Source organism: Callospermophilus lateralis, chromosome 12 (genome assembly GCF_048772815.1).
Source record: "Callospermophilus lateralis isolate mCalLat2 chromosome 12, mCalLat2.hap1, whole genome shotgun sequence".
In the NCBI taxonomy this organism is placed as follows: Eukaryota; Metazoa; Chordata; class Mammalia; order Rodentia; family Sciuridae; genus Callospermophilus; species Callospermophilus lateralis.
Genome location: NC_135316.1, coordinates 102514461 through 102526819, shown reverse-complemented (window position 1 = coordinate 102526819; position 12359 = coordinate 102514461). Strand labels below are relative to the sequence as shown.

Genomic DNA, 12359 nt, shown 5'->3' with positions numbered 1-12359 from the left:
GGAAAGGCAATGTTTTTATTATTAGTCTTTTGGCTGGGGAAATTGAAATTGGTTTACAGGGCTGAGTTCACAAATCTAGTAAATAATGATTCAGATTTGAACTTAGACTTCTCTCACCAAAAATGTAAGATATTTCCTTACATTTCTGATTCTTTAAAATCTTGTCATGTATCTGTTAAGAAAGTGAGGAAATATACATGGATATGGATACGCACATATACACACATATTTATGTGCATATGTATATATATATATAATTTGAAAAAGAATTTACAAGATAGAAATGAGGGGGATGGAATATGTTGATAATATTAGGGGTCATCTGTTGAGCAGCAGACCACACACTGCACTAGTATATTTACCTTAAACATAGTTAAGCAGATTTTCTTATCTCATTTAAAAGAAGAGGAAATTGAGACTGAGAGAAACAAAGCAAATTTCTAGTGGTCACCGTACAGCCAGAGAGTTGTAGGATCAAGAAATATACCAAGACGGTCTGAAATGAGTTCAGGCTCCTTCCCATCTGGTCTGGAGCTACACTAACTGGACAGCACTCCATTCATGTGTGCATGTCTTTATAACGTCAAAGGCGAAATTAATAGCCCTAAGAAGGTTCTGATGAGTGAGAAATCATTTTTCTGAATTATAGTAACCTTTGGATTTGTTCGCGCTGGAATCCTTTTTCAACCTAGCTTCACAAGCTCTATTATCACAGCTTAAGACAGCAGATGGCTCTCTTGCGTTTTCTTTCACTTATCTCCATCTGTAAACAACTAACCAGCGTTTTGGGGGAGGTAAGAGGGAAAATGCAGGGTGTAAGCTGAAAGACTTTGATTATTCTAATTCTGCCCGTCTCCCCCAATTCCTATTAATATAAGAAACCACAAAGAAGAGACACGACCTCTCGAGGTTTGTGAGATTCACGATCTGAATAGATACCTCTAGACCCAGGAGTCTGGTGTTCAGGCGCTGTGCCAGGGGTCTGAAAGCATCAAGAAAGCAAGCAGAGTATTTCTCTTTTATCGAAAAAGCAGAAAGGCTTTGTGATCCAAGGTGTGGTATTAACGTCATTAGAAGTTGTAAGGACCAATTACCATTCCATCTTGAAAAAAAAAGGGGGGGGCGGGGGTGGTGGAGAAAAACTGAGATTAAGTGGGAAGAGTATCAGAGACTCACAGGCAGCTTCTTGAAATCCCTGCATCTGGCTTCTGCTTGGGGAACTGCCAGGGGCACGGTCCCTGTCCGCGGTGCTGAATTTCATCCTCATATGGAGGTTGGTGAACACAAGAAAGGGTCCGCAGGAGCCAAGAGACCACCTCCCTGCCTACCTCCCCAACCCAGAGATTTGGGAAATGTCTGCAGTATAAAAACATGCCAGGAAAGAAAATATAATCATAATAACACAAAGTTTAATTTCACTCTTTTCAAATTAACATACTTGGCACATACATCCAAAGTTTTAAAAAATCTTTAAAAACAAACTAGGTGTGCTGGTGAGTTGTAGTAGATTTAAAAGGTCACTTAACATTTTACTTCTTTGATAAAAAGCACTATAAGAAGGTTTAGATAAAACTATTTGCTTTAATCATGAATTCATTCAGAAATTTTGAAGTAGAACTTCTAAAATGCCCAAATGGCTTCTTCTCAATAATGAAAGTCAGGAGTAATGGCTCTTAATGTTCAGTGGAACTTTTTCAGTGAACCAGAAAAGGACAGATATATGTCAATAGGCAATTTATTAGGCATGTCCATCGCTGTATAGATGGCTCCCCTCTTTATAGGCAGGTACAGGGCAATACAACATAAATACAAACTCACCAAAAATGGAAGAACAAAGACATATGAAACAGAAAATAAAGTCATAAAAGCAGAACAAAAATAATTAGCATCCCATTTTCCTCACTTTTACTATCTCCTGGTAATTAGAAACTGCAAATCTTTGGCAAAGTAGCTGCTATATTCCTTTAAGTAATTAAGGTCTTTCTTAGATGTAACAGCAAGGTGAAGAAAATAAATTTACAGAGTATGCCCTTTAATAAAATGTTATACATTATCCTAAGGTCAGTGTCATCTGCACTGAACCCAAATCTTCACACCCCCTCCCCATTAGATAAAATTCTCTTCCCCAAAGGAGACTTGTTAGTAAATATAGAGTAAACATAATAAATAGCAGCAGAGCAGCGCCTGCTTCTTGGAGAGGCCATGAATAAGTGTGTGGAGCAGGTGTCCAGCCTCCCTGTGATCAGTTCTTGGCTGCACTTCTCCCGCTTGCCTGGTGGCGAGTCTTTGTAGTACTTTCTGCCTATTCCTGAGACAAAGAAAAAGTGTGTTTTGGTTCAGAACTGCTCCCAGGGCTGTCTGTGCAGTGTGTGTCCCCCTTTCAGCTCTAAAGCAGTCACCGGAGAAGATTTTTACAAGTCTCTTGATTATCAAATGAGTCTTCTTTCTCTGTCTTTGCACTGAATTATAAGAACTCTCGTTTTACATTTCTTTAGCTTTACCTTCCTGTGATGATAAGCAAAATATAGGGAAGAAGCCTGGAGCAAAAGCCAGGCTTGGTTCAGCCACTCCAGTGTATCCTAGAAACCACGAAATTGATGTTCATACAAGCATAAAGTGTTTCTCTCCAACCTCCTTTTTGCAGGTGCCCTCCATCCTCTCCTTTCCTCTTGGACTTTCATATTTTCATATTATCCAAGACAGCACTGTCAGGTCACAGGCAGAAAACCGAAGGGAGGAGGCAGCAGCTGTTCTATTTGAATTTCAGGCACAGTTCATATGGCTTTGCTCCATAACAGAGCTTGCCAAAAGACGGCAGTTCATATTAGAGTGTCCTCCGTCTGGTTGCTTTTTGCTGTCACTAGAATGCTGCGACATTCTTTCTTTCCCCTTTCCCATACCCCCAATATTTCTGTCCTGTCTTCTTCAATATTCTCCTGGACATTGATCCTATCCAGCTGCTGATTCCATCCGCGGACAGCGGCTGTCATTTCCTGCTCCAAGGGCTGGCCAGGAGTTTGGGGAAAGGGGTCTTTCCATTGTACATAATAACATTTTGCCTTGCCTCTCTTCTCTCTTTTTGCTCCGTGTTGCTGTTTCAAAACGGTAAACCTACCCTTCCTAACACAGGAAGGGAGAGTTCAGCAAGTTTGAGTAGACTAGGTGAGGAGCAGAGGCACCTCCTTCTTCCAGACATACTCTCCTCCCTCCTGGTCTCCTTCTTCCCACCTCCTAGCAGCAGTGGGGGGACTTTGGTGCTAAAGGGATTAACCCGGAGAGCAGAAACCACCTCGCCCTCCAACCGCTGCTCAGAGTTTCTGTGGACCAGAAGCCACGTTCAGACCTAGAAGCCTCAGCTAAGCCGCGACAGCCTCAGAAACCTGCGAGTTTCTTCTAAGAAAAAGCGCACGATATTCCTTCCATTCCACCTGCTTTGGCTCTGCGTTTTATCACCTCACCCCCTGCAATCCTTTCCAGCTTTCTTTTTATTATTTTAAATCATTATTATAATTCTTTTTTTTCCTTTCTAAAGAGATACATAGGAGGGAGACCACATAGGTGGTGGGGGTGTAGTGGGGTGGGAACGCAGCGCTTTGATTAGCGATCTCAGGGGAGAAGATTGCTCTCTCCAGATGCTGATTTCCAAAGCACTTGACAATCACCGGCAGAAGCCGAGAGCAGGCGGCGGCGGCGGCACCTGCCGGAGAGCAGCTAGAGCCGGGCGCTGAGACCTGTCCAGCACGCCCTGGACCCACGGACCCTCTGAGACACTGCCGGACCCGTCCTCCACCCGGTGCTCAAGAAGGAAGCGGCCGGCTCTACCTCCCGCGGGGGAGGCGGGCCGGGCAAGAAGACAGAGCTTGTGGCGGTGGCGACCCCCGAGAGGGTTCGGGCGACTCCGGGTGACCGGGAGCGCCCGCAGCTGCAGTCCTGCTCTGGACTCAGGACTCAGACGCGTCTGGGAGGCGGAGGCCAGGACCTCGGGCTCCTGGGGTTCACCCCGCTGCGCCCCGGGCGCATTTACGCGCCTGGCCCCGCGCTCGGTAGACAGGGCGATGGGTCCTAGTCGGGACTGAGAGCCCAAACCTCTCTCCCCAACCCCGCCACACCGCCCCTCCCTCTGCTTTCCCGAGGGCGAGACTTGGTCTGCGCCGCCCCTTTCCTCTCCGGTGCCCCCATCTCCCCTTCCTCTGTCCCCTCCCTCCCCGGGACCCATTCCCTGGACCACCATGGCCGCGGCCATCGCCAGCGGCTTGATCCGCCAGAAGCGGCAGGCGCGGGAGCAGCACTGGGACCGGCCGTCTGCCAGCAGGAGGCGGAGCAGCCCCAGCAAGAACCGCGGGCTCTGCAATGGCAACCTGGTGGATATCTTCTCCAAAGTGCGCATCTTCGGCCTCAAGAAGCGGAGGTTGCGGCGCCAAGGTCTGTGTGGGTCACTGTTGCGAGGTGCACCTCGGCTGGCTCCGGTCTCCCCAGCCCGGCTGGAGCTCCACCGGGCTCGGGCATCCCCGCCCTCTTTCCCTCCTCCATCCCGCCTGTCCACCCCTCCCCAACCCCCCAGGTCTCCCTCGGAGCGCCTTCCGCGGGGAGCTGTGAATCTGCTGTCAGGCAACCTGTAGCCGCTGAAAACTCAACCCCGCCGAGAGCTGGCAAGTTGGCTGGGTGCGGACCGGAGCTGGGAAACCTGTCTCTACTCCCAGACTCCTAGCTTCCCTGGGCGAGGAGTCTGACTGTAGGACACCGGGGAAGGGATCTTCCTCTCAGCAACTCTAGGACCGCTCCTGCTGCTCCCAGTGTGATCTGAGGCTCAGGAATTTCTAGGTGCCTGGCTTCGCTTGGCCTCCGGAAACCCGGGTTCACGGTGCTGCTGTGATCCTGTGGTGCCCTCAGCAGGGGCCGTAGTAAGAAGTGAGCAGAGTGTGTGTGTGTGTGGCGGGGAGTGAACCAAGGAACTATTTTGAGATTTACCAGATAGCTGGTTATCAGATAGAGGCTCTGAGAGCTGGCTCTGAAGTCCCTTCATCAAATCTTGGTTTGGGGACAGGGCACAGTGAATCCCAAGAAGGATGAGTCTGAGGGGGAGAGGGATGCTGGAGAAGTGTAAATCCCTAATATGAGACAGTTTTAATTTAAAAACCTCTAACTACATGAACAGACAAGAAATGACTACATGTAGATGACCATAATAGTTACCTTCTATAGTTGTTGTTGTTGTTGTTGTTATTATTATTACCATCATTTTTATTTTGAGAAACAACTAGCGTCCAGCATGACCTTTTGCTGACTTTAGAATGTCAGGGTCTGAGAAGGCAACCCACTGAGGAGATGGAGCCCAGCCGTCGTCCCTCTCTTGCTTGTCTCCACATGCAGTTGCTAAGGGTGGTTGTGGTAGGAGCATGTGGGGTGTTTTGAAAGAGAAATGGGGATTGCTTGCTTTTCATAACCGAGTGGGCTTGGCAGGAAACAGAAGAATGTATTTACGTTAATGGGAGTATGCGTTTGCCTGGCACATTGTATTCTCCGTGCCCAGCTGTGTTTGTATTAAGTGCCCTGTGGCTAGAAGACAGGGAAGAGAAGCATATGTTTTGCATGTTTTTCGAATGTATGTGTGTTCACACATTTACAAGTTCATGACCAAAAGTTTTAATATGTGGTTTTATTTTTAAAACAAAGACTAACACTAAATATTTTAAGAGGACAGTGGTTCATTGTTTCAATAAGAAATTAGGGATGACTTGCTCTTAGTTTCAACCTTAAAAGGCAAACATCAGAAATGTCAGAGTGCACATCCTAAGGGAAATACAATTATATAAATGGCAGAGGAGAAACTTTTTGTAGAGTAGGGAGGAAAAAATCTTTCCCACCAGAGTACAAGCTTTTAGGAAAACTGAATTTTTGCTTTTTGCTTTAGCCCAGAGCCTTCCCCAGCACACTTGTGCTATGACAAGTCTCCTGCTCTGATTACTGTTGATGGTGGAGCTCCACCTTGTCATGAGCTAACTGGTTGGCCTCTCCCCTCTTATAATCAGAGTGTCATTTGAAGTACAGTTTTCACAACAGCAAGCTCTGAATTTACCATCTCTTTTTAAAGTATATGAATGCATTCTCTTCTAAATAGACTTATTTTGATACAATGACACAGAGTTACTAAGTGCATTCTTTAAATATATAGCAAGTAGATTATAAATGTGGACAACAAACCCTATGTGTGACATTGGGTGATGAGGGAGGGTTAGCTTTATAATTAATAGATAGTTTTATATTTAATCTTAGAAAAGATGGGGTGTATTTTTTTCTACTGTACAAAAATTTCAAAGCTATCTAATAGTCGATTTCTGTTTTCAACCTTGACTGCTCTCTTGGTAGTCATGAACCTGAGATGATACCAAACTGCATCTGAGTTCACTTCACTACCTTATTTTTGGTGGGAGAATGGAAGAAAAGTTAGAAGGCAATTTCCTCAGAACCTTTCCTTTTGTTTCCTTTATATTTCCTTATAGAAAGAAATATGTTCTTTAGTGGAGAAAAATATAGACATAGGTCTTGTGTGTCAAAAAGAAATTAGTTCATTAGTATTGTTAACTTTAAGCAGATATTAAAATCTTATATTATGCACATTACATATTGATATATACAATTCTATATTATATTTAGCTCTGTATTATTATTTGAGTACCTAAGTATTATTTTAGGAAATATATAAAAATTTATATTATATAATTTATACATTGGTATATATTGATATAATTCTATATAAAATATAATTAATTAATTATGTAAAGATTATTTTGAGAAATATATTAAGAATATTTTTTTTATTTCTTATGTACTCTGCACAATAATTGCCCCAGGAAGCTTTTAAAATCTGACTTGTTAATTTAAAGTTGCAACTTTTAGGGGTGGAGGTTTTATATATCTGTATACTTGCAAATCCTGAATTTGACAAATAATTATGGAAATTTTACAATATGCCAGGCCCTGCTGCAGATGTTGTCTTCAGATTGGTGAATAGAACTGACAAAGTTACTTCCATAATGGAGCTCAGAAACATGGAGCAGAAAGTCACTGCATATGGGCAGGAACAAATTAATAAGAAACTACCAGAATAAAAGTCCTATAAGTTTGTAGAGGTAGAGAGTTGTAAGGCAGAGAATGGTGGAGGAGAGGGTTTTCTGGGGAAGATCTAATTAGATGAAGTAATCAGGGTTCCCCATGCTCAGATCTACAGGTTGAGAACTGACATCTGAGAAAGATTCAGAGGTTTAAGGACAGGTAGAAAGAACGAAGCCAAGGCTTGGAAGTGGGGAAACTATGCTGTTGAGAAAAACAATTGTGGATAATACAGGTTGCCATGATTGCAAATAAAACAAAGAATAGTTCCCTATTTTGTGTCATAGGGAAAGGTAGTAAACATTTCTTAAATTTAGGAACTTTTTAATACGCATTGAGGAGTACTTAATGTAAAGAGTATGAAGTTGAAACCCTACTCCCATCCTCACCTTCACAACCCCTCTTCCCACAAAAGCCAATTGTTGCACTGATGGACTTGGTCTCGTGAGGGCCATTTTCAGGATGGCTATTAGCTGTGGTCATGGACACTACCACTCCATGCTGTCTTCCTGAGTCACCTTCCTCTCCCCGCCCCTGCTTCCAGAGACTCTAATCATAACTCAGAAGTCCCCTAATTAACTGCATCAAAATCCTTGTCATTTTTTCTGTATGTTTTTTTTTAAGAATGCTTAGAATCTCCCCCTCCTTTTTATATTCACCTGTTGAAATTATTCCTATTCATGAAATTATTCCTGTCTCTGAAAGCTCAGAGAAAGTATTGTCTCCTCTGAGAAGTTTCCCTCATTGCATAGAATTAAAAATAACCCTCCAGTGGCATCGTGTGCTCCTGTATGAGTTCTTGTATGCTCTTACTGACAGCTGATAGTCATTACTGAGTGCACATCTTTATTTGATTCTATTTAAGAAGGAAAGTCTGTTTTCTGCATCTTCATAGGCTCTCAAATCTTTATGGAATGCTGCCCAGGCCCTGGGTGATCATCATTGCCTTGTACTGGAGTGGAACAAGGAAGGTCAACAGGTCCAAAGCTCCAAAACATGGCCTTGAACCACACTGCTCTAACTAAATCATTTTGGAAATAAAGACATTTTTTTAAATCTGTTTTTTATTTTTCCTAAATAAATACATGGATTCTATCTTATTTTAAAGGGATTAGAGATCAAGTACATGTTTGTGAGTTATTCACAAGAAAGCAAAAATATAAGCAATCTCCTTTTAAGGCTTACATAACATATGAAGATACATATTTAGAGGATATGTTACATTAACTAAAGAAAGAGGAATACACAGGAAATCAACATTTCACAAATAGTTTTATTTGGAATACTAAAAAATGAAAACCTAAACAGAAAATTAATGCAGTATGTATAATAAACATTTTATCCTAAATGTGTGACATTTTTATTTTGAATTTTTAAACCAAATAAAAACCTTGATTTCTCGCAGGATAATAACCTTTCAAAAATCTTTCGTGTGACTAATGCAATGTTTCTTGCAATTTATTTATTTTTTGACTACTATCATAGAAGCCATGGCATTATAGGCCATGTAAGTTTAATCAGTGGTATGTGGCTTTCTTACTAACACATCTTACCTAAAATAAATGACAGGGTGTCATAAGAAATAAGGAATGAAAAATGAGCTACTTATAATGTGTTTTCAAGTTAATGTGTCATTTATAAAGTAGAAATGTATGTGCACCTACACAAACAAAACTGCTTTGTTCCAGTGTGTTAGTGAAATTCATCAGTTTCCAAAGAATTGAGAAGTGTCCTTCCTTCTTACAAGGTTTTGTACAAGGGAAGAGTATCTACCCTCTAAGAAAGTAATCATCAGCAAATAGGAATCATAAGACTCCCAGTATTTGGGCTACAATTTTAGAGCCATTACCATATGATTATAAGAAAAAGTCAGTGTTTAGATCAAAGTAAAATAAGATAACTTTCCCACCACTAAAGATACATTCCTTTTCTTTGGGAAGTGTTTTTTGTTTTTATGTTTTGGTTTTGGTTGCTTTTTTTTTTCTTTTGTTTTTGTTTGCTAAGACTGCAGGAATCTTGCTGTACATCTTTTGACAATACCTGTTGCTAACATTTTAGTAGAGTCCTATGTTTTTTGTTAATTATTATAGTTGGTTAAAATTATAGTGTTTCTAAATTGAAATGTCTAGTTTTTTTTTAAAATAAGGGATATTTTGCAGTGTGGTTTCTTAATGAAAAATCCTATGGGAATATTACTGGATTGTTAAATGAAATAATATTAGAGACAAAAACGTATATGTTGATTGTTTATACATATATATTTTTTTTCCTTATGCTTAATTATTTAATTATTTTGTTTTCAACGAATGGGAAATATTTGGTATAGATTTCTAAACATGGTTAATACTGCCATGGTGCAATAAATTTAAAAAGGAGTAAGGAGTTTCTACTCCTTACTCCAAAGTGTAAAATAGGTATAATTGAAGCTAAAAAAACATGGTTTGTTTTGGGTTGAGTTCTACTCAAAGAGTCAGTTGAGTTTACATATACTTAGAAAATAGCTAATACTGAATGGTCAATTATCTGGTAAATAAATCCCTTGACGAATATTTCAGAGGCACTGAGCCCCCTCCCTTTTCACTCCTCACATCAATTATAAATTTTACTTTATATTGCACATTAGCAGAATTTTTAGGATAGTTCTACATTCAGCAGTAAATTTCTGTTTTTTTGTTAATAATTTTATGACTTTAATATTATTTTGTGTTTCATTTTTAAATTTATTTATAACCAAGCATAGCATCATACATTATATGTATTAATTGGATGTTACATGATATTTTGATACACATATATATTGAATAATGTTTTTATCAGGTTAAAGATCTATCTCTTCAAACATTTATCATTTTTAGTTTTGGTAAAATATTTGAAATCCTTTCCCCTAGTTTTGGAATTCATGGTTCATTATCATTATCTAAAATCTCCCTAGTCTGCAATTCCACAACAGAACTAACCCAGTACACACTGATCACCTTTCTCTCCCACCTCCCCATACTCTCCCATTCGCTGGTAACTCCTATTCTACCCTCCACTCCTATGAGATCAACTTTTTACATTTCCCACATGAGTGAGATCATGTGGGACTTACCATTCTGTTCCTGGCTTATTTCAATTTTTAACATAACTATCCCCAATTCCATCCATATTATTGCAAATGACAGAATTTTATTCTTTTCATGCTGTATAGTATTCCATTATGAATACATACTGTGCTTTCTTTACCCATTCATCAGTTGACAGACACTCAGGCTGTGTCCATTTCTTGACCATTGTGCAAAATAGAAATGGAAATATAGGTACCTCTTCAATTCTTTAAAATGCTACTTTAATAACAATTATTTTCAAACTACGAACCTCCTCTGTGTAAAGTGGTAAGTCCTCTAAATTTTGTTGACTTAATTTAAAAATAATAGCAGAAATTTAAAGGGAAAATATTTTCAATTTAATTTATTCATTTAGTTCTGGAATTCTAGATTTCCTTCCTTTTAATATTTTACATTAATTTCATTCCAAATGATAGAAACTTCTAGACCAAAAGGACAATTTAGATCATGTAGGGTGTATGTGATGATTTAAATATTGTTATTTTATCACCTAAGAGCTGAAGAAATAAACCCATAAAGGTAAACTCAAATATGTAAGTGTCCAATTTAGAGAGGTTAGCACAATTCCAAGCAAATGGTGTTGGCATAACTAGAAAAACAGCTTAGTAATTTAATCTACTATGATCCCAGTGTTCATTTCAAGAAATTCAAATGTTTCTTGAGGTCAGAGGTGTCAAGGGAGAGCAGTAGGAATCTGGACACCATTTCTGAATTATATGGGGTAGTCACTACTTTGTCACTCAGGGGAATGGCTCATTTAATAAGGCTATTCATTTTGTGAGATACTTCTACGGAATGTATGTTTCTCTTTATCCTAATACTAGGATTAATTGGGACCCACTGGTGTGAGTGAGCCTCACCTGTGCCTGGCACACAACCAACACTCCAGATGTCCTTGCTGAGTGTACGGAAGATTCTGTATTTCTCAGGACGGATTTCACAGTGCAGAAATCACAGTTGAGATCAGTGCACACACAGCAGTGGCTATGATTACAGAGTTGTTATTAGTGTGTGGAACAGCTATCAACGTGGCTCCTAACTCTGGTCATGTGCACTTTTGAATCTTCCCAAGAAACCTATGTGGTAGGTCCTCTACAGTATGCATCCATTAGTACACTGCTTGCCATTAATGGGCAAAAGACTAATATTAACCATCTCTTCATTTTAAAAACGAGGAATTTGAAACAGCAACAACAAGAAAAATCAGTAAAATCCTCCAGTTCACATAGCTTTAATGAGTGGAGCTGGGATTAAAGTCCAGATTACTAGACTCCAGTTCTCTTAACCAGTACTGATTATCACTTGCCATTTACATTATTTAATTATGTCAAAAGTTGATGTATTAGTCAACTTTTCATCTCTGTAAAAAATACTTGAGGATACCAATTTAGAACAGGGAAGTTTATTTCAGCTCAGGATTTCAGTCCACAGTGGAAGGGACTGGGAACTAGATATTGCCACCAAGGGCACACCCTCAGGGACCACTCCCTTCAATCAGGTCCTATCTCCCTAATTTGAATGGACTACTTGAAGGAAATAGTCCTTGGGAGTGTTTTCTTGGGGACATATCTAATCCCTGGCACCCTCCACCACAGACTGACAGTCCATTCAAATTATGAAACCATTAATGTATGATCTGTTGAGGTCTCAGGAGCCCTCAGGAGTTAATCATTTCCCCAAAGCCATACCTATGGACATTGCTCCATGAAGGACCAAGCCATCAACACATGAGCCTTTGGGGACATTCCAAATCCAAACCATAACTAAGTTGAGATTCATTGCCAATACACAGCCTAAAAAACTGAGGTTCGGTTTTGTCAAGACTAATATCTACCAAGTGACACAGACAGTATTCAACGGAATCTGTCTTCCCCCCTACTTAAAATATTTCATTTCTCTATTATACTGGAAACTCTTTATTAATGGAATGCATATTATTTCCCAGAGTAATAGGATGTTAGTAATGTATACATCTTATGATTAGATTAATAGTTATCCAATTACTGTTGTTGGAATCAAGTTGCTTTTATTGAAATAGTGTTCTATTAACATTAAAATCAAGGATATAAGTAAGTTTACTCAAAAGTAGAGATTGTTTTGTGAGGTTTGGGGACAATTTGAAAAAATGTGCTCTATTTTACC

General features: G+C 40.1%; 1 protein-coding gene across 2 annotated transcripts in view; it reads left to right on the top strand.

The window, feature by feature from the left end:
• The window catches only part of Fgf14 (fibroblast growth factor 14), a 624212-nt gene that overhangs the window by 410567 nt on the left and 201286 nt on the right, over positions 1-12359 (top strand). Inside the window, exon 1 of one of the 2 annotated variants that reach the window (XM_076872332.1) lies at positions 4230-4422. The exons of the other annotated variant lie outside the window; for it this stretch is intronic. Coding sequence (XP_076728447.1) covers positions 4230-4422 — 193 coding nt within the window. Of the gene's footprint in view, positions 1-4229; positions 4423-12359 lie in introns of those variants that run through there. 2 annotated transcript variants of the gene reach the window in all.